The following is a 27,802-nucleotide window of genomic DNA, read 5'->3' as shown; positions in this document are numbered from 1 at the left end:
GTCTTGACCCCACTGAGAGCACAACCCAAGTGCATGAGTAATAGTTAAAATATTTAAAGGGAGAGAGCTTTGGGTGTATGCTGTGTGTGCTCACTCCCCAGGCTTACTTTGGGTTGGTTTTCCCGTGGTGACATACTTCATGAGAACTCTGGCATAACTGACTAGACTTAGAGATAGCTGTCCGGCCAGACACCATCTTGGAGTGTTGATGCGCTATGACAGGGATTATCACTGTTGAGTCAGTCATTGTGCAAACAGCAGAGAAACAAAGTGCTGGCCTTCCTGCGCTGCTCCTGCGCTCCCAGACCTTTGATATGTTTACCTTGCCTACACATCCTATTCAGAAAATTGTGACTTCCTGTTCAGAAAGGTTTGACAGTGTGCAGTGGTAGACCTGGGTTTGATTCCCTGCCCTACCAGTAAATGGCTCTAGGACCATAAACACTTTACCTTGCCTCTGTAAGCCTTCCTCACCTGAGGATAAACCTACCTTACATAATTGTTGTTAGGATTAATATGTATGAAGGTATAAAGAAGGCCCTCGAAGTGGTCACCATTATTGTTATTGTTGTTGTCACTACTGTATATGGTTTGTCGTTGTTGTTAAACCAGTGACTGTTCCCTCTTAGTTGCACTTTCCTCAAGCAACATGAGCCCTTGCCACGCTCTGGCTACGCGGCTGTTGCGGGCCAGCCTGCGGAGGATTTAACGTTGGCCCCAAATCATTCTCAGTACAGAGAATTCGTGACGAGCAAGTTGAAATTAAGACGTCTCGCACATTTTTAGTGTCACCTCTTAGAGAAACCAGAAGTGATGTGAACGTCACTAGATCAGTTGTCAGAGTGCCCTCTGTGTGGAGGAGTGGATGTTGCTAGATAGTTGGAGAAGGTTCTGCCTAAACACGGTCAGACCCCAATCATTTGATAATGTGTTGCCCGTGCCCAACTCGGAAACTCTTCCTCTTAGCAAGCAGCTATCATTTTTAATCTGTCCCTCTGTGGTGCCGAGTAAGACCTGACAGCCCCGGAGAGAGAGCCCCCAGCACCTCACCTTTGCTTTGCATCCAGGACCATGTGGTTTGGCCTCTTCCGGGAACTATGCTTGTGTTCCTTGCCTGGCCACCTTCAAAAGCTCACCCTTTGTGTCTGTGTGTCTGCAACCTCCAATCTGAAGGATTTTTGGTTTTTTCTTTTCATTCCACACAAATAGGCCATATGGACACAATCCAAAAAACACGAGTTTTCTAAAAAAAAGATACATTTATTTTTGGAAAGTCCTCAGATAACAGCCCAGGCAGCTCTGTGATAACATAAGAGTCAATATGTACAGTGAGAGATAAATGCTTGGTAATGAATGACCCTAGGAGGCAGGTTTGTGCTGTTTCCGATTCCCGGTGATAATGCTGCCAACCAGCTCTACAGAGTGACTGGGAGGGATAACTAAAATTTTGTAAAATACTGTGCAAATGTAAAAGTGCTAACACAATGACAGTCTGGTAAGCTCAGCGATTGTTTTTAAGCCTTTTTGCATGGTTGGATTGAGGAGTGTTAGGAAGCCTCAAATTAAATCAGGCCATTTTATTCCCAAGATTGACATCTTACCTGCTTACCCCTCCCCCTGCGCCTTTGCTGAAGCTTTATTTCTGCCATCAGCTCTGCTGCTTATAAATGCTACCCATACACTAAAGTGCCTCTGTATTACAAGCAAGTTACCCTTCAAAGGAAAGGGTTCCTATATCTTCATTTCTTACCTGTTAATATGAACCAAGACATTCTTCAGACGCCTTTAAAATGTATAGATGGTAACATAAAAATTGTCTCATTCTAGGTAAAGCTGCTGTTGTCTCCAGGGACTGAAGGTGGCAAAGAAGATCCCAGAGTCCTGACTGGTGGCCCACAGCAGGAAGACGAGGGCCTGGCTGCTCTCACCGGGCAGCAGTCAGGTACAGTTAAATTGGGCCGTTGTTATGAGGCAGAGACTGCCTCATAACAGTCTCTTTGAGTTAGTTGGACATTTACTTTAAGGCACTGCTCAACAGAACATTGATTAGGAATTGACCAACTACATAATTCACCAAAACTGCTGAACTTGGCCTATAGCAGCCAATGTTATTTTAGAATCAGCTGACTTGTATTTATGAACAAGTTCCTGTTTGTTATTTATTCTCTAAATATTGACAAAATGAGCCTCATGATAAGGGGTCTGTTTTTACCTGCATGACTTCGCTTGTATGTGACGATCAGACATGAAGATGATGATCAAAGAGTTGTGTCAGGTGTCTCCTCGAGAGACCAGAAAAGTCGTGACTCAACTGAGCCTAAAGTCAAGTTCATAGCATCGACCTGATCATTCATGGACAGAGGGGAGAGTGGGGAGAGTGCTTTTTTTGCGGTACGCGGGCCTCTCGCTGTTGTGGCCTCTCCTGCCACAGAGCACAGGCTCTGGATGCACAGGCTCAGCGGCCATGGCTCACGGGCCCAGCCGCTCCGCGGCATGTGGGATCTTCCCAGACCGGGGCACGAACCCGTGTCCCCTGCATCGGCAGGTGGACTCCCAACCACTGCGCCACCAGGGAAGACCGAGAGTGCCTTAAATACAGCATGAACTGGAGTGCTGAACCTGGGACCACAGTGCATCTTGGCAACATGTTGGGCCTCCTAGCAGCTCCCTACTTCATCCTGGCCTGTGTGGGAGTGCAGCAGCACAGGCCTTGAACCAGAGCGAGGGAAATGTGCTGTTCCACACTTGGGGGAAGTGATAACCCCCAAACCCCAAGGCTCCTGCAAGGAGCATCCCCTGCAGGTTTTATCACTGTGACGCTGAATTAGTTGGAAGCAGAGAAATCTGTTTGCATTATTGCTTCTTTTTATTGGCGGCTTTTTATTCCAGGTGCCTTTGATAGATGGGAGTTGATCCAAGCGCAAGAACTTCACAGTAAACTCAGAATAAAACAAAACTTGCAGCAGCTGAACTCTGATATCAGCGACATCACCACGTGGCTGGAAAAAACTGAAGCAGAGCTGGAAACATTAAAGCTGGCAAAGCCTCCCTCTGGTATGCAGGAAATGGAACTCCGAGTGAAGAGGCTGAAGGTGAGTGAGGGCGTGGAGGGGAAGAGGACCTCAGAACGCATGTGCACATCAGATCCTCTGCCTGCCGCGTCAGGGGCGGCTCGCACACGCTGTGTGGTTAGTAGCCTCTCGCACTTCATTTCTGTAACTAGCAAGGACGCAGGTGAAGATTTGTATTTTCATTCAGAGGAGCATCTCCAGATGATCCCAAAGCCCAGAGCAGTGCTGGGGAGTTGTGGCTCCCATCTGACTGCTGAGGGATCCCTGGACTCTTGTGGGACCACCCCCGTGGCCATGGACAGGCAGCCTAAAAACACCCTTCCAAACTGTACGCAGGCACGACGGGGGGTGGCGTGCTGAGGGTGAGGAGGAGGACAGCGCACCTACCGGCCGATTCTGTGGCCTGAGCGGTTCCTCTGCTACGCAGTTGGGAGCTGTCACCCACACAGCCAGGGAGCAGGGGAGGGGCAGTTTGAGCCCTGCACTTTGGGGGTGCTCTGAACATGAGCCTGGGCTCCCAAGAAGACCCAGGATAGGAGCTTTGGGGTATCCAGACAGTCTTCACACTCGCACCATTGTTTTACTTTGTGCACTGATATATCAGGGGTTACCACTCATCCTAAGGAATAACACTTGTGCGATACTCCGGGGCGAATGCAGGATAACTATGTGTGCTTTATGTAGAAGACTTTTAATCTGACCCAGAAATGTTATTAAGCCAGACAGAGGCCAGCAGGGTCTATTCATGCCTGCGGTGTAGTTGGTCCACCGGGAGACGGGCCTCGTCTCTCAGCCCAGTCATCTGGCCAGCCAAGTCGTGACCTCGTAAGGCAGCTCCCTTACCTGAGGCTTCCCAGCCAGTGACAGGCGACGTTGCTCTTGTATGCCGGGCCACGGCTTAGAGAAGTGTTTGGAAGATCCGTTCCCCACTGAAGTTCAAAATGAACCCCACATCACTGTTTAGAGTGCCTGACCCAGTCTTTTCCCTCTGCGGTAGGAGATACTAAAAGCCTTTGACACCTACAAGGCCTTAGTGGTTTCTGTCAACGTGAGCAGCAAGGAATTTCTGCAAACTGAGAGCACCGACTCCGAAGAGCTCCAAGATAGAGTCGGCCAGCTGCGGCTGCGCTGGGACGCGGCCCAGGGTGCGGTGGAGAGCTGGAGAGAGGGCTTACGGCTGTCGCTCATGCAGTGCCAGGTACGGCGACTCAGCACCCAGCCGGTGCCCGAGGTCCAGTCCCGAGCACAGCCAGGCCCACGTGGGTGGGAGAAGAGATATGTTTATCATCTTCAGGCTGCTTTCGCGCCGCCAAATATGGTTTGTGTTAGGAAGCATGCGCTTTCCCATTTGTTTCCAAAGCGGCCCACCTGCTGCCTCAGAGACCCGACGCTTGCCCCGCATTTCCCACTGTGTTGCCCAGACCCACCCGTACTGTAAGGGTTCCAGCAAGCGTTCCAGTAGGTTGGAAGTGTCACACCAACATGGCCCTGTGTCTGTCCTTTTGCCAGGAACACTGGATAGCAGAGTGTTAAGAGACCTGGCCCTAGAACAAGGTGCAGTTTAACCCAGCTCTGTAGTTTTAGTAGCCGTGTGACTGTGGGGAAGACATTGCACCTTCTAGACCTCAGTTTTCTCATCTGGAAAATGGGAACAATTCCAGGGCCTACCTCACAGGGTTCTCTTTAGGACTAGATGCATATAACCTTGACCCAGCACTGCCCACACAATAAATGCCCAACAGGTGAGCTCTGACCCCATCCTAGGAAACAGGAGCCCACCAGCAACCACATGCAGCACTGTCTTTGGGCCATAGTCTGTCCTGCTGGGGTGTCTCCCTTGACCAGTGACTCCAGCAGATGTGTTGAATAATTTGTGTGCTCTTCCTAGTAATATCAGGTGGGGTGTTCCGAAGCCCCACCTTTCTGCCAGCACTTTTAGTGTGGCAGAATTCAGTGTGCCTCCTGGGACAGGGCCGAGTGCTCTCCTGCCCTGCTTCCCCTCATTTGGGGGCCCTGGCGTTTAGTTTAAATCTGGCCCTTGTATTCACTGGAGAAGGACCAGCAGAGCAAATGACGATGATGGATAAGCAATGGCACGCTGCTTCCCAGCACACCTGCCTTCACAGTCTACGAAAGGGACATGCTCTGACGTCTGCTGTTTTTTAGGACTTTCACCAGCTGAGTCAAAGCCTGCTGCTGTGGTTAGCGAGCGCCGAGAGCCGGAGGCAGGAGGCTCGTGTCACTGACCCAGAGGCAGACCCCCGGCCCCTCCTGGCATGTCAGGAGGAGCTCCTGGTAAGTCTAGGGGCCCTGCACTACCACTGGCCTCTTCAGGAGGTCAGTGCTTAGGTGGCCTCGCCTGGCGCTTCTGGAAACAACGCCCACGTGGTGTTCTGCCCTCGTGTTCTGGTTGGTGTCTACTGAGCATCCCTGCGCTGTTCTGAAGCGGGGTGAGTGCAGGGACGAAAAGTCGTGGCCCAGAGCAGGAAGTCGTCAAGACTCTCAGGAACCGGTGATGGAGGGGGTTGGCAGGATCCTGAGAAACTGAAGGCCCTTTGAAGTATTTTGCCCTTGTGAACACAGCTCATTTGGGAGGAAACACGGTGTTCAGTCACCTGGCCGTCATGATGAGCTGTATGAGTTTTCCATAGCCACGTACACAGTCTTTCTTCTGGGAGGGTAGCTGTGTTTTCATATATTTATTTCACCAGCAAGCCAAGGTGAGACCCATATATTCTCACTTGCACTCAAGGTGACATTTTTATCCATATATTTGTATGTGGTTTAGTTTTAAACATTTTAAATTTAATCAGAACACTGGTCATTGCTTAAAAAATATGTTTTGGGTCTAAAATCTTCGTAAAGCCCCCGTGTCCAGAGCAGCTCTAATAGAGCTTTCTGCATGATGGAAATGTTCCACAGCTGCACCGTCCAGTGTGACAGCTCCCAGCCATGGCAGCACCCAAGCACTGGACATGTGGCTGCTGTGACTAAAACTGAGCTTTTAACCACGTTCAGTAGCCACACGTTGCCCAGCGGCTGCCATGTTAGCCATCCAGCAAGACCGCACAGGCAGATTCACTTGATTCCTTACACTTCTCAGTGGTTCGCGTAAGCTGCACTTTCTCAATTTGTCCACTTTAGACTTTCCCTCAACTTCCTGCCGTCGCGGATGAGGGCCTAGTCTTCCCACACCAGCCCCCTCACTCCTTTCCTCTTAACTTCTCCGGCATCGCTATTGTCTTTAGAATGAGAAGGAATAAAATAAAATTTTAAATAGGGGTAGGGTGTAACCAACTTGCTATCTAAGTGATGCCAGGCTCGAGGACAGGCAGGCAGGTAGAAGAAGGTGGTTCTGAGTTGGGTACCAGCCACCACTCATCCTGGAACTTCCCTGGCACGGAGAAAGCTTCTTCCGGCCACACTAGCTTCCCTTTCGGTAAGCAACTGTTTGACACACGTTTTTATTTTTAGCAACTGGAAAAGGAGCTAGTGGAGCGTCAACCTCAAGTGAACTCCTTACAAGAGATTTCCAGCAGCCTGCTTATCAAGGGGCACAGAGAAGACTACATTGAGGCTGAAGAGAAAGTCCATGTTATTGAGAAGAAACTCAAACAGCTGCTTGAGCAAGTGTCCCAAGACTTAGTGTCCTTGCAGCAAAGCCAGGTGAGTCCCCTTATAGCTTCTAAATATAAAAATGTATGCAAATGGGAAAGCAGTGTGGCAGCCCTGCTTGGGGAGGGAGGTCACAAGCACGTGGCAGCGGTCACAGAGGAGTCGTGCCCCTTTGTGCTGTGTGGCCCTAACAAGTTACCAAAGCTCTTCAAAGCCGCTTTGTCATCTGTAAGAGGGAGGCAGCAACGGAACCCATCAGTGTGGCTGGGGGTACGGAAAACAAGCCGGGTCCCTCCGTCGTTTCTGCCTTCATGCCTTCACTGTTCTCACGTGATGGTTTCTGGTCCTCTCCCTGTCCTGGTCACTCTCCTCTGACCACTCTCATTTGTGTACCTTCTCTTAAAATGTGATCCAGCTCAGAACAAATGGACTCGCCAGACGTAGGGCAGGCCCTCCCCTCCATCCCAGAGTATATATCTTTCCTTTCGTGCAGCCCAGACTATGCGGCCACGTGATTACATCACCCACCACAAGCTCACTGTCCAGCTGTTTCTGTCCCCCTCCTCCTGTGTGCTCTGGGTCTTTAATGCAAGTGGCTGGCCTCACCTTGTTTCCATCCCCTGTCATCTGAGTAAGGCCCTGTTAGAGGGAGGAGTGAGCGCACCAGAAGAGCCCCTCCTTTTAGCAGGATCACAGTGGGGAAGGGATGAGCGGTGCAACGAAGAACCTGCAGGAACCATGTTTTTGTGCTCTTGAGACTATTCAGAGCCTTCTGTTTCCCCGAACTGAACTCTTGGGGTGTGGATTTCAGAACCCAGACTCACCTCTGCCCAGCTTGGATGAAGTAGACCCCGGAGAGCCTCTAGCAGCACCTGTACCAGCTCCCCAAGCCAAGGTGAGAGCCCCCTTCTGCCAGGCGAACGACACTGGTTACTCTTGAAAGTTATTGAGCTGACAGGGACTTGGGCCTCCAAGGCCCCATCCAGTATTTCATGATAGCACAGATTTCTGCTTCAACCTGCTGGTCAGTAGAGCGGCTTACTCCAAAGATTTAAAAAAAAAAAAAAAAACAAACTTTTAAAGACCTAATGGAAAGGCTGTCTTGTGCTCAGTACTCTTCCCTGGTGGGATTGTGCTGGCTGTGGAAGCTGGGAGCCCTTCTGGCATTGCTGAAGGGGCTTCCTGATCTCTCCGTGGCAGCAGGTCAACAGGCTGGAACGTGAAACTCTCCCTAGTTTAACTGAATTATTTCTTACTTCAGAGAGTGTAATCTCAAATGTATTACACTAGGCTCAAAAGCTTGGCAGGAAGACAACCTAAGAAAGATGTATAACTTAAGAAGGAGGAACGTTTTATCATTGACAGGACTAAACTATCTTCAGTTTACTAATTGGATTATTTTTATCTAGCAGTTCAGAGCAGAGATAACTACGAAAGACAAGAACAAGACAGCCAGCAGGTAACAGCATTACAACACTAGCAATGGGTTCCCTGTCCCACACTCCTCTCCCCTCAGCAGGCTTGCCAGTGCCACTCTTAAGGTCTTTGGAAAAATTGGTTTTCTTGTTTTCTTCCATTTGGAAGGGGCTGGGCTTCCCTTCCAAAGCTGAATCCCAGCCGTGGGCCCCATTTTAATCTCAGGTCCTGATGATTGTCTTTACGCAAGCAGGGGGGTCAGGTCACGGGAGTGGGGTTTGCCTCCGGAACCTCCCGATCAGCTCTCGACCTCCTCTGTTGCCAGGGTGCCCAGCCCCGCTGGCCCTGAAAGCTCACGGCCCCAGCGCTCCTTCCTCTGGCGGGTGATCAGGGCGGCGCTGCCCCTCCAGCTGCTTCTGCTGCTGCTGCTGCTCCTGGCCTGCCTGCTGCCCTCCTCCGAAGAGGACTACAGCTGCACTCAGGCCAACAACTTTGCCAGGTCCTTTTACCCCATGCTGAGGTACACCAATGGGCCACCCCCCACCTAGAGGCCAGCCCGGCCGCAGCACCACACCCACCAGCCTCTTTGCGCAGTGCCGGACTCACAGCCCCAGACCAATCCGTGGGGGACTCTGAGCATTGGTCCAGGGACCACCTGCTGCGGACACCTCCCTCGGCGTGACCGGAGAGAGCTCTCTCAGGACCCAGGGCAGCTTTCAAATGATCTTCCCCCAGGGCAGGGAACCTGGGTGGCCATCACCCCGGGCAGTTTGGCAAAACTTAGTTGACTGGTTTCGGGATCTCTGGAAACCGCAGTTTCCTGAAGAGCCAAGCACTTTGTGAATTCTGATTTGTCAAACCACATTATTAAAATGTAGTCAGTATGGTCAGTGAACAGTAGTGTTCATCACATAATACGTATTACAGAAACAAGCAAGCAGATTCCGCCTCAGAAATGGTTCAGAAACTCACACGCACCCTTGGCTGATTGATTGAAACAATCATATTTAAAATATTTAGCATTAATTTTACTTCAATCAGCAGCAACCTTGGAGCTACAGGTTATAAAACCAAAATGTTCTGCTCAGTACTTAGGTCTGCTCTTTTATATTGCTTTAAATTTTTAAAGAAATTATATTGCATGGATGTGGTTATTTGTGCATATTTTTTAACAATGCAGAATCTGTATGAATAATGTAAACTTTGATTTTTTTTAAAAAAATCAGATTTTAGCTTGAGCTTTTTGACTAATGTACAGTAAATGCCAAACAAACTACAGACTTGATAGGGACATTTTTGTAAGTTAATTTTATAAGACTTTTCACATTTAAAGTGGTGCTTCAGGTTTTGTTTAACTGTTTGGCCACGGGTGGGTGGGGGGGTTGGTCCAGAGACTTGAAGCTGTTTGTGGTATGTACAACTCAGATGTTTCTCATTAAAAGAAAACAAAAAAGCCATACTTTTGTCTTACTAGATTATATTACAAAGCAGTTAAACGTTATGTGTAATCTTCCATGGACCAAAAATTATTTTTTAAATATCTGAGGGGATTTACGGGTTTTACAGATTTTGAGCTAAGCTTTATATTCTACTTATTTATCTTTGTACAGAATAACTTATGAGATCTAGAAACCCACACCTGTATAGGAGGTGATTACCCCATGCAGTGAGCCTCCAATGCTGTAGGGGGCGATGAGGGCAGCACAGTGTGGAAGGTGGACGTGAAAGGATCGTTTCACCCAGATTTTTGTATTCCCAGCTCCCTCCAGGGTGAATTAACACATAGTGTTCAACAAACATTACAGACAAAGCCATCTGCTTTCCATTTCCAGCACCACTGTCTATTTCCCACCCAAACAAAGAGTGTGATTAGAAGTTACTGATCCAAATGGAACAGAATTGAGAGCCCAGAAATAAACCCACACACCTACGGTCAATTAATCTTCAACAAAGGAGGCAAGAATATGTAATGGGAAAAAGACAGTCTCCTCTTCAGCGAGTGGTGCTGGGAAAGCTAGACAGCCACATGTAAATCAATGAAGTTAGAACACACCTTCTCACCATGCACAAAAATAAACTCAAAATGGCTTAAAGACTTAAACATAAGACAGGACACCATAAAACTCCTAGAAGTGATCATAGGCAAAACAGTCTCTGACATAAATCTTACCAGTGTTTTCTTACGTCAGTCTCCCAAGGCAATAGAAGTAAAAACAAATGGGACCTAGTCAAACTTACAGGCTTTTGCACAGCAAAGGGAACCATAAACAAAACGAAAAGACAACCTACAGAATGGGAGAAAATATTTGCAAACGATGAGACCGACAAGGGCTTAATTTCCAAATATACAACAGCTCATACAGCTCAACAGCAAAAAACAAACAACCCAATCAAAAAATGGGCAGAAGACCTAAATAGACATTTCTCCAAAGAAGAAATACAGATGGCCAAGAAATACAGATGGCCAACATAAAAAGATGCTCAACGTCGCTAATTATTAGAGAAATGCAAATCAGAACGACAGTGAGCTACCACCTCACCCTAGTCGGAATGGCCATCATTAAAAAGTCTACAAATAACAAATGTTGGAGAGGGTGTGGAGAAAAGCGGACCCTCCTACACTGTTGGTGGGAATATAAGTTGGTGCAGCCACTGTGTAAAACAGTATGGAGGTTCCTCAGAAAACTAAAAATAGCGTTGCCATATGACCCTGCAATCCCACTTCTGGGCATATATCCAGAGAAGACTATAATTCAAAAAGATACATGCACCCCTATGTTCATAGCAGCACTCTTCACAACAACCAAGACATGGAAACAACCTAAATGTCCATTGACAGATGAATGGATAAAGATGTGGTACATATATACAATGGAATACTACTCAGCCATAAAAAAGAATGAAATATGCCATTTGCAGCAACATGGATGCAACTAGAGATTATCACAATAAATGAAGTAGTAAGTCAGAAATAAGACGAATACCATATATCGCTTATATGAATCTAAAATATGACACAGGGACTTCCCTAGTGGTCCAGTGGTTAAGACTATGTGCTCCTAATGCAGGGGGCCCGGGTTCAATCCCTGATCAGGGAACTAGCTCCCACATGCCGCAACTAAGAGCCCGCATGCCGTAACTAAAGATCCCACATGCCACCACTAAAAGATCCCACATGCCACAACTAAAAATCCTGCATGCCTCAACTAAAGATCTTGTGTGCCACAACTAAGACCCAGCGCAGCCAAATAAATATTTTTTGAAAAATAAAATATGACACAAATGAACCTATCTATGAAACAGAAACAGAATCACGGATGTAGAGAACAGATGTGGTTGCCAAGGGGGAGGGAGTGGAGGAGGGATGGAGTGGGAGACGAGTTCACACGTGTAAGTTTTTATACAGAGAATGGATAACCAACAACGTCCTACTGTATAGCACAGGGAACTATATTCAATATCCTGTGATAAACCATAATGGAGGGGCTTCCCCGGTGGCGCAGTGGTTAAGAATCCGCCTGCCAATGCAGGGGACACGGGTTCGAGCCCTGGTCTGGGAAGATCCCACATGCCGTGGAGCAACTAAGCCCGTGTGCCACACCTACTGAGCCTGCACTCTAGAGCCCAAGAGCCACAACTACTGAGCCCACGTGCCACAACTACTGAAGCCCATGCGCCTGGAGCCTGTGCTCTGCAATAAGACAAGCCACCAAAATAAGAAGCCCACGCACTGCAGCGAAGAGTAGCCCCTACTCGCTGCAACTAGAGAAAGACCACGCGCAGCAATGAAGACCCAACACAGCCAAAAATAAATAAATAAATTTAAAATAAAATAAAATTAAATATAAAGCCAGAAAAAAAACATAATGGAAAAGAATATGAAAAAAAAAAAAATTGTTACTGACCCAGTTCCTCAGTTACCTGCTCTTAACCTGCATCTCTTGACACTCGGGAGACACCATGGACTCAAAGCAATCTCGGTCCCTCTCTCCTTCTCTGCAAAGTGCAAACCTTGGGGAAGCCAAGGAAGCTCGTCAGTAGATGAAGGCCAGATTTCAGCACTTGTGGCCCTTCTGTGGGTCAGACACCCCAGAACGTGTGCAATTCACCAGTAGCTTTATGTAAAGGGACCAGCTGAAGAGAACTGTCTTTACCAAATTGTTGGAAGTGATATGGACACAAAGGTACTGCTTTACCATGCAACCTCAAAGTCTCTTTTAACTCTAAAATAATCCATCTCTTTTCATGGATTACAATAACTGTAGAGGGAAATTTAAATGAAAATATTACCCAAACTTTTTCTTTAAGCCATTGAGTTGGTTAGAAGGTCCTTGCTCCAGGTTCTCCAGAGGCAAAAGGCAGAATATCTCTACCTCCTTCCCTTCTTCCAGCCCAAAGGAGGTGACTACTCTAGAGACCTTTTCTGCCTGTAAGGAGGGACTCTGGGGCAAGTCCAAGCTGCGGAGAAAGGAGAGTGTCATTTGCATTTTCAAGTCTAATGATGCACACCAACTCTCAGGATAGAGGCCTTTGAGTCTTGAGTCTGTACTCCAGGCTTCTACCCCAGGGACGCCTTCCTTCACCCACAGCTCAGTGTGTTCCCCAGCTCTTGTTATGAAATAATCTGTGTTTTACACCTTCAAGAGATTTTACATCTTCCATTCCCCACGTGCGAGAGAAATTTTCAAATGACCCTTGACATTAAGTTAGCGTCAGTATGAAGGAATTACTTTTCTCTCCATCCCTCGTGGGGTATAATACTAATTGACTCATATGAAGTAATTACAGAAAAGTACTCCCCGAACTGATGCATTGCATATCAGAATTTTCATATTTGTGAGCTGCATTTTACTTGAGCATACAATGCCTTTGGTCATAAATCACAGGTGTGAGATTAGCTGACTAAAGATTAAATTGCTGCTGTTTAAAAAGTCTTCAGCAGTTTAAGTCAGAGATTCTTAACTCTTGAAATTGTATGTAAGCATTTTGTTTATGTACCTTTGTCCAGGAAGAGTGTCTGTGCTTTTCATCAAATTCTTAAAGGGCTCTGCAAACCTAAAACAGAATAAAATTCAGAATAGAATGGGAACACTGACTACTTAGCCTAATTACTGAAAGTTCTTATACTCCCAACAAATACATTTTTAAAACCAAAATTATGAAAAAACACTTTATTTAGCTTATGTCACATTAAACTTTTCTGCAACAGTTCCATAGACATTAAAGGCACACAGCAAAGAAAAAGTAGTACCTGGAGGAATGGAAAGCAGGTTTCAAAATCTGCTTTCACACAACAGCAGACATTCATTTGTCAAAAGGCCCAAATTTAAAAGCCTGCTTAATGGTACAGAGCATTCATCTGAAAAAAATGACAAGTTATAGCCAGCCAGTGGGCTCTGAGGTACACAGGACCACTGAATAACAACGTTACAGGACCTACAGTCATGGCACTTAGACACCCAGCACAGAAAGAGAAACACAGCAGCACAGATTGTAGAGTTACAGGAACTGGTCTGGGTTAGCATATCGTCAGAGCTTTGTCCTTCCCTTAAAGGAAGCCCACCATCACATAACACTGACTGGCCCCACAAGTGAATAGGACCCTCGGCATTCAAAAAAAAAAAAGAAAAGAAAAAGGATCCTTGACTCCAACGCAACAAAAAGGGTTATAAGAATAACACTGCAGAGAATGCACATCTTTGAGCTACCACTTTGAGCCAAAGTTCCAGCAACTTGGAGAGCTGTAAAGAATAAATGCATGTGTTTTGCACTGCAGTAGACTAGACTCCACGGGGAAGCATCAGTGCCTAAAAGGTGTGAGAATTTTACACGGGTAAGTTTCCAGCGAATCTACTTCACAGCAACACATCTGGGGAAAATGATGACAGGAGGAGGTGATGGCAGTGCCACCCACGAGCTTATGAGCCCAGGATGGGAGGGTAGGAATGATATAATTCATCTTATTTTTTCCCACCAGTCATGGCTGCTATTCTGTAAAGGTTCACGCAGACCCCATCTAAGCTGAGAAGGCAGAGGGTACAGTAGAAGGCAACCATAACGTAACCGTCTCTCCTCTATGCACCGAGACTCAGCTCAAGCAGCAGACTCCTACAGAAGCAAGTCTGTAGCAGGAGCAGTGCTGGCCAGGCAGGCAGAAGACCTGAATTCTGTCCCAGTTTTGCCGTTAAGTAGTTTTATGACCTTCAGCAGGTCCATTTACCCCTCCAGGCTTTAATTTACACGTGTACAAAAGATGGGACTGAACTCTCTTCTACTGGGTGTTCTGGAAATGGAGCCATTTAAACCAGAGTAGCCGCGCATGTCAGACTGCATTTGACGAATGGATTCTGCAGTCTAGGAGTATTCTTCCTTTAGTTTTTTTTAAACCGCATGATTACTTTCAGCTCTGTCACTTACTCCCTTGTGTGACCTTGAGCAAGTTTGCTTAGGCTCTAGGTTCCAGACCCGGAAAACTGGGATAACAGCAGTTAGTATGAGGATTAAATATGAATGTATTGCACTGAGCACTGTGCCTGGCACACAGTCAATGTTCTGCAAATACTATTTTTGGGTACTAAACAACTTATTTTTATCATTTCCTTCATATAACCTTTATTATGTCTTTTTAAGATTTTTTAGCAGTTTAAAGAAATGTGTCAAATCTTAAATAAAAATGTTTCATTTCAAAATAGACAGGAAACTGAAGGTTCACCTTGGAATTTGAAAAAGTATCAATATATGCAAGTTTCTTAGCAGATTTAAGTAACAACCAAACTCGGTTTTCACATGCTAGAACATTCTAGAATTGCTTCAACATAGCCTATAGATATGAATATATAACGTAGCTCTGCCAAGAATTGGGAACTGATATTTTTTTAATGAAACTGAAAATAATTGGTCTTCCAGCTGAGTTAGCAGAGGAAGTAATCCAGATAAAGACTGTCTCACCGAAGAGCTTTTGTTGATTTTGTATTATTTTGTTTTTAATAGTTAAGACCCTCCAGAAATGATCTTGAGCTGACAACTTAATCTGCTGCTCCCACCACAATTTTTGAAGATAAATCTCTTCAAAAATTATTTTAGGGTTGAATCCTTTGTAGTTAGTCCTGGTGGACCCTGAGCATGTGACAGGCCTGAGGCCACAAGGAGAGGATGTGGTGGGGACGGAGGGAGATACAGTTGGAACGTGGACAACTCACTGTGCGGCTCTCCTGGGGTGGCCCATGTGGGTCCTTTTCAGCAGCTGCCAGCTCTCCCAGGAACCTGCGTGAACACTGCGCTAGTGGTTTCTGTATTAAGAATATTCCATGTTAATTATCATTAAAATTTGTCTATATGATTCCCATATTAGACACTCATGTTTTTGGAATTTAGCTCAAATCTCACTCATCCCCCACAACTAAGTTTGTTGTATTAAATGATCACTTACAAACCAAAATGTAGGAAAGGAATCTCACCATACGAGTCTAAGGCAAAGCTGAGCATTCCTTTTCCATGATACATAAAATGTAGTTGGGTGGGTTATTTTTTTCCCAATACTCAATTTAATTCTTGTTGACAGTTGTCAGGTCCTATCCTCTCTAATTAATTCTTTTAAAAACTGAATTTGAAAACACTGTGCTTAGCTATGGGAGAAATTTAAGTTGCCCATGGACCATTTGGGTCCAAAAGAAGACGTTTAAAAGAAAGCACTGTGTTTTGTTGTTTTTTTTTAAAGAAAGCACTATTAAAGAGAAATGGCTAATCTTTAAAATGGACACGGAGGGTTTACTCAAAACCCAGAAAAACAGCAGCCTGACTTTGCACTTTGTCATCCTTAGAGGACACGTTTGGAGCAGCTGGGAACAGAGATCACACACTTCATCTGAAAGGGGGAAAGGGCCCTAGAATACTCAAAACAAAGAACACCTTTAAACTATAGACCTTATTATCTCAGCTGCCTACTTGGCCCAGACCCCAGTCTAAGAGACAGCCTTGCACCAGGGCGGCCTCTCAGGTTGGACTGACTGACCGGTTTCCTCAGCACACCTAGGTGAGACCACAGCCAAGAAGAAATGACCAAAAGTGTTACATGCTCCTCATGGGCTAAATCCAAATGCAGTGAAACAAGCAGCCCCAAGAAGCATGCAGGAGAGTCTGTGGAAAATGGGCAGTGGGCACTGGAGGAGTTTTCATAAGAGCGTGCACCGTGCGGGTGACACACAGGGTGCAGCACAGACAGGTGCTAGGACACCTGAGACAAATCGGTTGCCTACCTTGGCGTCAAAATCCAACCTGCAAAACTTCACTACATAGTAATGGGGTTGCGGCTTAGACCTCATTCTGTTTTGTTTTTGTTTTTTTATTTTTGCTTTTTCAACCTGGTAGTCTCTTTTATAAATACAATTAAGAGAATTTCATTGGCAAATAACTGTTCACGGCTGCCTTCCTTTGCCTCCCGCTTCCCACTGTCTAGCCTCCACCCCCTTGTTTGTCATGGGGGCTCCTAAACTGGCTGGAAAGAAAGAAAATTGACCTGCTGAAAAATACTGGTTCCCTCGTTCCTACAAAATCAAATATATTTGCTGTACTCAATCTTGCTGAGGCTGCAACAAGTCACTAAGAATAATTTCAAATCACCTCAGAATACAGACAACGGTGTGTTCTCTAGGTACATGGCCAAGAGTTTCTGATACAGCTTTGCTCAACTTTTTTAGTAAAACTGCATTGATATCAAAATTAAGAATTATTCAAGATCACACTGGCAGAAACCAACCTTGTGTTATTGAATGTAATCTTCCTAATGACTTTGGTTTACTGTGGCTAGCACATTTCTGTATTTACTATTTTCAAAAAGAAAGTGTGTTTAATCTCCTATCACAAGGTAATTTTTAAAAACATTGCAAAAATCACACATGATTATTTAACTACTCTCTTCCAAAGTATAGATGTAACTCGTTTTAGGCATTCACTATGTTCCTGAAAATTTGTATGAAAATTTCAGTTTTTAAAAAGTGAGTTAAAATTGTAATTTCAGAGGTGCTTTGTCACCATGTCCTATTTATGTTCCACTTGGAATAAGAACTAATATTTTACTAACTTTTTATTTCACCCAACCCACCATATAAATGTTCTGATAAGAAAATATTCTAGAAGAGCCCTAGGGTATAAAAGAATTTTCTTGCTATAAATACTTACCCTAAATATTTCTCTTTTTTAAAGAGTTCACAATCTTGTTCAAGTGGTACGCTCACCCCGTCTATATGGTTTGGCCCTGAACATGACACGCTGACGTGTGTAGCTGTTCATCCTTCCGTGCAACAGCATGCCTCACACACACAGCCTGAAGTGTCCCTGTCTCCCCTGGGTGGCTGAGGTGGCAGTTGTGGCTGCCCCAGGGGAGCACTGTGGCTGTGACCCACACCCACAGGAGAAACCCCATTCCTGCAAACACTGGTCCTTCCTCTAGCACACACACTGGGCCCCTTGGGACAAGAGAGTTTTAACAAAGGGCAATTCCAGGGGTAGGGGTATTTAAATATCCACACTCCTCCATGAAGGTGATCACTCACACACACACACACACACACACACGTAATTTGTAGGCTTTCTGAATGCAAACCAAGAGGGGGTGAACCTGCATGAAGGCGGCAGCAAGGTCTTGGGGGATGAACGTGGCTTGCATCTCAGCTTGACCACTGGTTCCCTAGGTCACGTTCCCTCTGGCCTTGGATAGAGTCACAGCAATACGTGACACCTGTCCTCACAGGCCTGTGAGATAGGTGTGTGGAACCAGTTAGTTGACTGCCATCGTGGTTTTCAATCCTACAATCAAGTGGTCCAGAGGCAGCATACAAAGGACTAATTCTGTGGGCAGGTTAAGTGGCACAATAAGGCTTAGTCCCCTTCCTGTGCATGTGCCACGTTCTCTCCCCTTTCTACTTGACAACGCTTCCAAGTCAGATTTCCACCAGTCATTCCAAAAGCTGTAAGAAGATGTTTTCCGAAGGGTGGGAGGGAGATGGGAAGTGAGAGGGACCACAATGAGATCCCATGAGGCCAAGCAAGACATAAACGCTGCACTCAAACGTGCCCCCTGGTGACAAGGAGCACTGGCTTTCTCACCCTGACTCCCGGGAAGTAGGGAGGTCGGGGAAGGATGGTATTGAGGGGCCATATGAGGGATCACACAACAGAAAGCCGATGAAGCCCGCCCCCTCCTGATGGGGCTCACGATTTGTGCTGGAGTTCACGCTTCGGCCTCTGACCTCCTCTGCAGCCTGACCACACCTCAGGGCTTGGCATCACTGAGCCTGGGGGTTCTGGGAGCCCTCTTTGCTCTCACTTTCCTCCACCAGGCTGCACTCGGACCCTGTGACCGAGGACTTGCTGCCACGAAGTGTGTGGGCATTCAGCATCTCCAGCAGCAGGTCGTAGACGGGGACCACATTTTTGCACTTCATGTTGAGCAGGTGTTCCATGCCCTTGTTACTAGGGGGACAAAAAGGCGCTGAGATTCCTTCCTGAAGCAGCCAAGGGAAGTCTGACATCTTCCCCGACAGAGCCGGTCCTCCACCCCAACCCCTGCGCTTCTTCCAGCCCTTTGCTAGCTATGGTTCTTGCATCTGTCTCCTCCAATGATCTACACGTAAGGACAAGTACAATGTCCTGTGGGCCTTGGTGTCCCACCACCCACCCACATGGCCTGATAGCACCGGCACATAGTGCAATGGGGTCTCACTGTTCACCATAGTTATGTCTACACAGTCTTCGCAAACACTGAACCATTGCTACTGGGAGAAATACAGGGTTAGGTTCTGAGAGGTCCTGGTCCCAACATTTTCACCAGCCATTAATACATAACCTTGCTTCTTCTGAGTTATTGTTATAAAGACACTTTATTTAACACATACAGTCCATTCACTAACATTTAACTCACGGCCTACAGCACTAAAATTCATGCCTGAACAAAGTGTATCTAACACGTATATTTTTTCTGTAGGGACATCACAGGTTTCTTGCACTTAGGAACACTAGAGAGCACTTCAGGACTATGCTTGGGGTCATTTTTAGACAGTGAAATCCCCAACAAAGTACAAGAATGGCAAAATGAGGCACTAAATAGACCACGTAATGGACCCTTGTTTACAGTATGAGAGCAGAAACGAGAAGGCAGAGCAGCACTTCGTGTGACCCCTGCTACTAACGTAAGTATGGGTAACTCAAACTTTTTGCCATGCTGCACGTGTCCTCGAATGACCTCAAAAGTGCCGTGAGTATTGATTTGGGGGTTACAAATAAATTTTAGCAAGCAGGCAAATTCACAAATAGGAAATCCGTGATTAATGAGGATGGACTGTTTCTGCTCTGCAAATGGTCGTGCACTGAGTAATCATTAAAGAGGAAACAGAGGCGGAGGTCATTTCCATTTCCTCCCCCCTCGGTAAAATTCTTGAGGTGTGTGTTGTCCTTTCTCACCACCCCTAGACTTCCCTCCTCGTCGAGGGAGCACCTACCTTCCATCCTCATGTCCCCTCTTCCAGCCCCATGGCAGGGCTACCCTCCTCCTGGGTGACAGCAAGCACTGAGCCACATGGTACCAGCATGAAACCATCATCACACACCATCCCCCTCCACGAGCGCACACAATCTCCATATCCTGAATACACTCTACCCACGCCCTGCCGTCCCAAACCTACTGGGCTCACTAGTTCTCTTAGGTCTCACTCTTAACAACCTGATGCTATCGTAAGAAAAGAACAGCTCTTAGGGAAGCCTTTGTGTACCTCCCCAAATCACCAGCCTCAGAGCTGATCTAGAGGAGCTGGGTTTAACCTCTTCAGGAAAAGACCTCAGGACCCCAGCCCTGGGTAGTGCAGAAAGAGGTGGCAGTTCACTCTAGGACAGGAACTAACTGTCCCTCTCAGAGCTCCATAAACAAGCTAAAAGCCCCAGCAACTGAAAAACAGATGAGCCACACAGGACGCCATAAAAAGCTTCTATGAGGACCGTGCCACATTCAGTGCTCGCTGTGGCCGGTCTTTGGTTACAGGTATGTGCACTGATGATGCACCCCCTTTCCTTTCAGGGGTTCATTTTCCCTTAAAGGTGGCAATTCTGCCTTATCCATCTCAAAGTTGCAAAACCCTTTTTCCAAAGCTCTTCACCCTCCTCTGGGCATGTGCACAGCCCCCTCCCACCACGCACCCCGTGGAGCGGCCCCCGCAGGGATTGTACCTGGCGTGCCTGACGTGAGAAAGGAGCATCAGCAGGTTAGCCAGGCGGACAGACTGCTGCTGGGAGGGGATGCCGCTCTTGGCGATCACCCAGACCAGAGCATCCGTCACAGCGTTTAGTAGATGAGCCAGTTTCCGGCTGCTGTCAGCCTCCTGGGGTGCCTCAGCTGAAGGGTACACACCTGGACAAAGCATAAAAAAGCTGCGAGTCACTGCCCTGAGAGGAGAAAACGGAAGTCGTGTGCTCAGCCATTAGGCATGCATATGTTCTCCAGAAAGGAGGCCAAAGTGATCTGGGTTGCTCTGACATCTGCATGTCTGGTGAAACCTTAAAAGCATGGCTTCACCTGTGCATGGTGTCCTTGTCCCCCAAGAGCCAGCCCTGTCACTGAGCTGGAAGGGAAAGCCTTCCAGCTGAATGCCGGATGAATGCAGGCAGACTCAACGGCCTCTCAGAGGGCCCCCTGGCCCAAAAGTGTGGCCTTGCCAAGCAGGAAATGTATCTAGTTGCCTCAAACCATGACATGGTGTATCTCAGCTGCAGCAACAAATACCCACACGGAGATGGTCAGAAAGTGAGATTAACTCAACTCCTAGTCCCTAAGAGGGCCCCTCATCTACGGGGAGTTTAATAAACATAAACTAATCACCACCGCTATGCCGCCTCCCCCCACCCGTGTGCCACGCGCAGACGGCCACGGCAGGGCCACTGCCACCTCTGTCCAGGCCCTCAGCATCTCACTTCAGGTGATGCCTTGCTGGAGCAGGAAGACCACCGATTTGGAATCAGACAGACCTGCTCTATATCCTCCATCTCTCGCTCTCTGACCCCTGACCAGTCACGCAGCTCCTCCAGCCTCAGCTCCTCACTGAGCAAAGCTTACAGGCACATGTCTACCTCCCCACGAGGTAGGTCGCTTCCCCCTTCCTGCCTGGCCCAGTGTCTAATTCCCCTCTGACTCTCGGGACTGAGATACTTGGCCTCCCAAAGGTTGCAAAACAACCGCTCAGGTAAATCTTGCCCTACCAGCCCCTCGCCTACCAACCCCGACTCCTTGATTCCTGGCAGCAGGGAATTAATTAGCTTCCCTTCCAGGCTTTCGATTTCAAAGAATAAATAGCAAATACGTGAAGTCAACGGGGGAGCTGCCGACTTTTCACTGTAATGAGAACGAAGGATGGCTGGCACTCTATCATCCACAGAATTGGTTTTGGCAGTTTTTGTTCTCTACTTTTATTGGCATTTCCAGTTCAATTGATGCAACTCAGTTCAACTCAGTTCAGTTAAGGCAAGGGACATACTGAACCACAACCATGCCAGTGCAGCGCTTCGCCATATCCCTAGGGGCATGTCCCTCCATGATGTCTGATGATGCAGATTTAAAATATTCATCTTTGGCCCAGAAGCTGCTGCTTTAACCCATCTGCTCACCTGTTCCTCACAGGGACTCTTCCAGGCTCCCTGGCATGCTGGGGTCAAGCCTCCCATTGACCCCCATGGCAAATGACCTGCCCTCTCACTGCCCCCACCTTCCACTCAACATGCCCTTGAGTGTCCAAAATGAAAAATACAGATCATGTGGTGCCCTTAAATGAATTCCCAGCTCTTGGGGTAGAGTCCAAACCACTTGGTGCAGTTAACAATGTACCAGGGCTCTCTCTGCCCTCTGCAAGCTCAGTTCCCCGCACACCTCACCCTGAACACTGCTTTCAATTCCTTTAACAGGTGATGCCCTGAGCATACTGAGCTTTCTGCTTAGGAATGCTCTTCCTTCCCTCCCCTCCTCCACCCCATCTCCTCCTCTTCTCCACATCCCCTCCTCTTGCTTATCTACATCCATTCCTCCTTTAGATTCCAGCCTGGTTATGAACTTCCTTGTGGAAGCTTCCCTGACTTCCCTCTGGTTTGGGCTCTCCTCTGAAGCTCCAAAGGTGCCCTGTGCTTCCCCAGCAGAGGGCAGCACGTTGTCCTACACGCTGGATGTCCTCATACACACGCTCTGACCCTCAGTGAGACTGGACATAAGTACTGTGCAGGCACAGACCCTATTTGTTTGCCTTTATATACCCGTCACCTATTACAATGACTGGCATGGAGTAAGCACTCATAAATGGAAGAATTAGACTGAAATTACATAGGTTCAAATTTTTAGCCAAGCACACCATTATAAATTGAAATGATAAATAGGCATGTTGATGCATATTTTAGGTACATACATAGAAAATTATAAATCAAATGAAAGCTTAGAGAAAATTATTTTAAGCTTATTTTCCCTTAAAATTGACCCTGGCTGCATTAACAAGTACTTTCTTTAACTACCCTTTAGTCTATTCTGCTACATGAAATGTGCTCCATGTATTTCTACTGCCATAAAGAAATCTTACATTTTTGGATTCTAAAAGGAGTCAAAATTACGTACCTGTACATACGTCAGTCTAAAGTGACAAAAAGTGAAAATATAAAAATATTTGGCTAGTATACAAATGTTCACAGCAATATTACTCATAATAGCCCAAAAGTGGAAACAACCTAAATGTCCACCAACTGATGAATGGATAAACAAAATGTATATCCATACAATGGAAGATTACTGAGCCATAAAAAGGAATGAAGCAAGGCAGAAATAGAGACACAGGTGTAGAGAACAAACGTATGGACACCAAGGAGGGAAAGGTGGGGGGGATGAACTGGGAGATTGGGATTGACATATATACACTAATATGATAGATAAAATAGATAACTAATGAGAACCTGCTACATAGCACAGGGAACTCCACTTCACTGTACAGTAGAAACTAACACAACATTGTAAAACAACTATACCCCAATAAAAATAAAAAATAAAAAAAAAAGCAGAATGCCAAAAAAAAAAGGAATGAAGTACTGACACATGCTACAACTTAAATGTGAAAGAAGCCAGCCACAAAGGTCTACGTTTTTATGATTCCATTTATATGAACTGTCCAAAATGGGCAAATCGATACAGACAGAAAGTAGATTAGTGGCTGCCCAGGACTATAGGTGGGACGGAGATTGGAGAGTGACAGCTAGACTGGGGAGTACAGGATTTCTTTTAGGGTGATGAAAAATGTTCTAAAATTGGTTTTGATGATGGCTGCACAAGTCTATGGATATACTAAAATCCACTGAATTGTACACTTTAAATGGGTGAATTGAATGGCATATGAATATCACAATAAAGCTGTAATTTTAAAAAGTAATAAAGTGAATCTTCAGAACCAAAATTGCAGTAACACAAAAGCTCCTCAGTACCTCCTCACGTCTGACCAAGGCTCCCCTCAGATAACCTGTGTTGGCTATTGGGTCACCTTCTTCATAAACGAGCAGTCACCGCCAAGGGTGAGCCCTGGATCTTCTACAGGCTGTGGGGTCAGCACAGCTCCATACAGGGCTCAGGGTCCACCACTGATGAGGGGTTTGGGGATAGGGGTCACTGTGGTTCTGTAAAGGCACGTGCTGTATCAATTTTACATATGGGGAAAGGTTTTACGTACAAAAAGATTAACCTATATAAAATCATCCTGGGAAGGAACTGGGCTGTAGAATGCCCATTTGGCTGCCTGTCTCTTTTCAGTCAGCAGTGCTGTGCCTGCACTTTGGGCATTCACATACCCTCTTGCTCATCAGACATGTAGGTACAGGGTAATCGCTAAGTGGCAGGCCCCAGGAGGGGCAAGAGACAAGACACAAAGCCCCCAGGATGCTCACTGCCCAGACACACAGGAAACGGTAAGGATTAACTCCTTCCAGCCCCCAAGAGTTAAGAACATCAGATTTTCTTTTAGAACCAAATTAAATGACTTTTCCTAAAACTAAAGAAATACAGTAAAAATGTCAAGATCTTGGCACACCACCACACACATACCAAAGAAAGTAAAATAAAATCAAGGACACAATTTCCTTTCCTCTTTATCGCCTGGGAACAGCTGTGTCCTCCTTTCACCAGCCCACCTGATGACATTCTGAGCAGCACATGGGGAGAGATGGGCAACCCCCCAACATCTGCCACGTCCTAAGGGTTCAAAGGATGAAGATATAAGCTCGTCTCAACTGAAAGCAAATAAATCAGAAGAGATAAAGTATTTAATAAAAATTCCAGAATACTAACCAAAGGAAAACTGTTCTGGCTTTTGGGAGGTGTATGTGGGGTTTTGTTTGCCTGTTTGCTTTGAGGAAAGAACCTCTAGCTATGACCATCCCCTTTATCACCACCTCCTAACCCAGCACCATAAGAACAGACTGATGTTGGAAAGGTGCTGGTGACATGGACCCAGGAGGCTGATACCTACAATGCTTTGCCCCCATGTTCTCCATAAACAGGAAAGCACCCATCTGGCCTCTTCAGCATCCTTCTGTGTGTCCTTTTGTATCTTGGCCTTCTCCGCCCACCCACGTCATGGGAACCCTCCCCATAAACTCAGAGTGAACCAGGGCTTGAGTTCATATCTCTTAATAATTTTCTTCATGTAAAACAGGCTTACCTGGTTCTAACTATTTCTTTCATTTAATGAAAAGTGTCATCCATATGAAAACTTTGTAATGAAAAGTCACAAAAGTTTGCAAAGCCCTAAAATTATTTGGATGCATAGATCTTATTCCTAATTTTAAATATTTTAAAAGACTAATTATTTGCAGATTGATTCCACTCTGTTTCCTAGATTCAGTAGCCTCTAATTCTATCCAAGGGAGGACTTCCCTAGTCTCCAGGTTTCTGGGTGACAAGATGGCTGGTCTCAGGACTCTTAATTTGGATACGCTGTTACATTAAGTAAACACTCACATAACACCCTAGAGTTTCTAAAACACTTTAACAAATATTGTAATAGGTTGTGTTAAATGCAACATTTTCTGTTGTCTCTGAGTTTCACGAGCCATATCAAAGACTGAGTATATATAATAGAGTAATGCCAGGCACCCTCACATCTTACCTATGCACCACGGAAGAGGATTTGCTGAGAGGGGAGTTCGGATGGTGCTGCCCTCACCCCATCTCTCCCCAACAGAGAGGAACATGCTCTTCTAAGCCTGGTAAGGATCAGAGCCCTCATTAACTATAAGAGTGTATATCCCTATTCTGGACCAAAAGCATTGTATCTAGTTCATTACTGCTAAGATTTTTATTAGGATCAAGTTGAATTTACAGACTATCTGTGGGGAAGACTGACATCTTAACATACTGAATCTTTTAACCCATTAACATCTCTCTCCATTTATTTAGGATTTCTTATTTCTGTCAGCAATGTTTTGCAGTTTTCAGTGTGTGGTCTCACATTCTTTGTCAAATTTAACCTAAGGTTTCACAATTTTTTTTTTTTTTTTTTTTTTTTTGCGGTACGCAGGCCTCTCAATGTTGTGGCCTCTCCCTGTTGTGGCCTCTCCCATTGCGGAGCACAGGCTCTGGACGCGCAGGCTCAGCGGCCATGGCTCACGGGCCCAGCCGCTCCGCGGCATGCGGGATCTTCCCGGACCGGGGCACGAACCCGCTTCCCCTGCATCGGCAGGCAGACTCTCAACCACTGTGCCACCAGGGAAGCCCAAGGTTTCACAATTTTTGATGCTATTGTAAATAGTATTGATTTTTTATTTCAATTACCAATTATTCATTCCTACCATATAGAAATAAAATTATTTTTTATATATTTCCCTTATATCCCACAATCTGGGTAAACTCACTTTTTTGTAAACTCTTTGAGTTTTCTACACAGATTACCACATTTTTCAAATAAAAAGTTTTACTTCTACCTTTATAATCTGGATGGATGTCTTTTATTCTCTTTTCTTGACTTATGACACTAAAACTTCCAGTAAAACATTGAATAAAATTCGTGAGAGTGGACATACTTGTCTTATTCCTGATAACAAGCAAGTATACCATTAGCTGTAGATTATTCATTAATGCCCCTGACTAGGTTAAGGAAGTTTCCTTCCGTTACTAGTTTGTTGAGAGTTTTTAGAAGGAATGGGCATTCGATTTTGTCAAATGCTTTTTCTGCACATATTGGAATAATCATATGGTTTTTCATTATTATTCTGTTATATGGTAAATTATGTTGATTTTCTTTTTTTAATGAATATGACATGGTTTTATTTTTCTCATTTATTTATTTATTGAATTAAAAAAATATATTGAATAAATATTGCATCGGGTCTTAGTTGCAGCACGTGGAATCTTTCATTGCGGCACGCAGGCTTCTCTCTAGTTGTGGCGCACAGGCTCCAGAGCACAGGGGCTCTGTAGTTTGTGGCACACCGGCTAGTTGAGGTGTGCAAGCCCAGTAGTTGTAGCGCTTGGGCTTAGTTGCCCTGTGGCATGTGGGATCTTAGTTCGCCGACCAGGGATCGAACCCGCGTCCGCTGCACTGGAAGGCGGATTCTTTACCACTGGCCCACCAGGGAAGTCCCTGTTGATTGATTTTCAAAAGTTAAAGAACCTTGTATTCCTGGGAAAATCACACTTGTTCACAATATATTATCGGATTCTATTTCTAAAAAACAAATTTGAGAATTTTTGCATCTGTATACATGAGAGATACTGGTCTGCTGTCTTCTTTTCTTCCAATATGTTGGTCTGGGTTTCCTATCAGAGTAATGAGTTGGAAAGTATTGCCAACTCCTCAGTTTTCTGCAATAATATGTATAAGCTTGGTATTACTTATTCCTTAAATGTTTGGTAGAATTCTTGCAGAAAAGCCATCTGGGCCTAAAGTTTTCTTTGTGGGAAAGTTTGTAACTACAAATTCAATGTCTTTGATAGATATATAGCTGTTCAGAATTTTTAAGTTTCTTTTTGACTGAGTTTCAGTAATTTGTATCTTTCAAAGAATTTGTCCATTTCATCTAATATTCAAGCGAATTGGCATAAAGTTATTTATAATATTACCTTATTATTCTTTTTAATATCTGCAGAAAAATAACGTCACCTATCCCACTACTGATACTGGTAACCTGTATCTTCTTTCCTTTTTTCTGATCAGTCTGGCCAGAGGCTCATCAATTTCATTGATCTCAAATAATCAGCTTTTGACTTTCTTGCTTTTCATCTACTATTTTCTTTTTTTCTGTTCCATTGTTTTCCACTCTATCCTTTATTATTTCTTTTCCTCTGCTTATTTGGGGTTTCATTTTCTCTTCTTTTCCTAAGTTTCCTTAAGGTTGAAAGCTGAGGTCCTTAATTTCAGACCTGGCTTTTTTAATTGAAATATAGTTGGCATACAATTCTAAGTCAGTTTTGGGTGTACTACATAGTGATTTGACATTTGCATACATTATGAAATGATCACCACAATAAGTCGAGTAACCATCTGTCTCCACACAAAGGTATTACAATATTTTTGACCATATTCCTAACGTTATATATTACATCTCCATGGCTTATTTTATAACTGGAGTGTGTATCTCTTTTTTTTTTTTTAATTTTTATTTATTTTTGGCTGCATTGGGTCTTCATCATTGCGTGAGGGCTT

General features: G+C 45.4%; 2 protein-coding genes across 17 annotated transcripts in view; one reads left to right on the top strand and one right to left on the bottom strand.

Annotated features, from left to right (window-relative positions):
• Positions 1 to 9,482, top strand: part of SYNE2 (spectrin repeat containing nuclear envelope protein 2) — a 330,405-nt gene extending 320,923 nt beyond the window's left edge. For 13 of the 15 annotated variants that reach the window (XM_079912180.1, XM_079912173.1, XM_079912176.1 and 10 more), the window contains 8 exons: positions 1,828 to 1,942; positions 2,890 to 3,092; positions 4,069 to 4,269; positions 5,238 to 5,366; positions 6,546 to 6,737; positions 7,498 to 7,581; positions 8,096 to 8,145; positions 8,428 to 9,475. In XM_079912180.1, coding sequence (XP_079768306.1) covers positions 1,828 to 1,942; positions 2,890 to 3,092; positions 4,069 to 4,269; positions 5,238 to 5,366; positions 6,546 to 6,737; positions 7,498 to 7,581; positions 8,096 to 8,145; positions 8,428 to 8,650 — 1,197 coding nt within the window. In that variant the 3' untranslated portion in view covers positions 8,651 to 9,475. Of the gene's footprint in view, positions 1 to 1,827; positions 1,943 to 2,889; positions 3,093 to 4,068; positions 4,270 to 5,237; positions 5,367 to 6,545; positions 6,738 to 7,497; positions 7,582 to 8,095; positions 8,146 to 8,427 lie in introns of all 15 variants that reach the window. The other 2 variants (XM_079912177.1, XM_079912185.1) reach the window with 2 other exon arrangements.
• Positions 7 to 27,802, bottom strand: part of ESR2 (estrogen receptor 2) — a 133,599-nt gene continuing 105,803 nt past the window's right edge. For both annotated transcript variants that reach the window (XM_079912186.1, XM_079912187.1), the window contains 3 exons: positions 20,319 to 20,499; positions 12,393 to 18,572; positions 7 to 1,243 (listed from right to left, as the gene is read on the bottom strand). In XM_079912186.1, the coding sequence (XP_079768312.1) occupies positions 18,386 to 18,572; positions 20,319 to 20,499 (368 nt within the window). In that variant the 3' untranslated portion in view covers positions 7 to 1,243; positions 12,393 to 18,385. The remainder of the gene's footprint in view (positions 1,244 to 12,392; positions 18,573 to 20,318; positions 20,500 to 27,802) is intronic.

This window comes from Stenella coeruleoalba (assembly GCF_951394435.1).
Source record: "Stenella coeruleoalba genome assembly, chromosome: 2".
NCBI classification, from domain to species: Eukaryota; Metazoa; Chordata; class Mammalia; order Artiodactyla; family Delphinidae; genus Stenella; species Stenella coeruleoalba.
The sequence above is the reverse complement of the archived record's forward strand: the minus strand, read 5'-3'. Positions and strand labels throughout refer to the sequence as shown.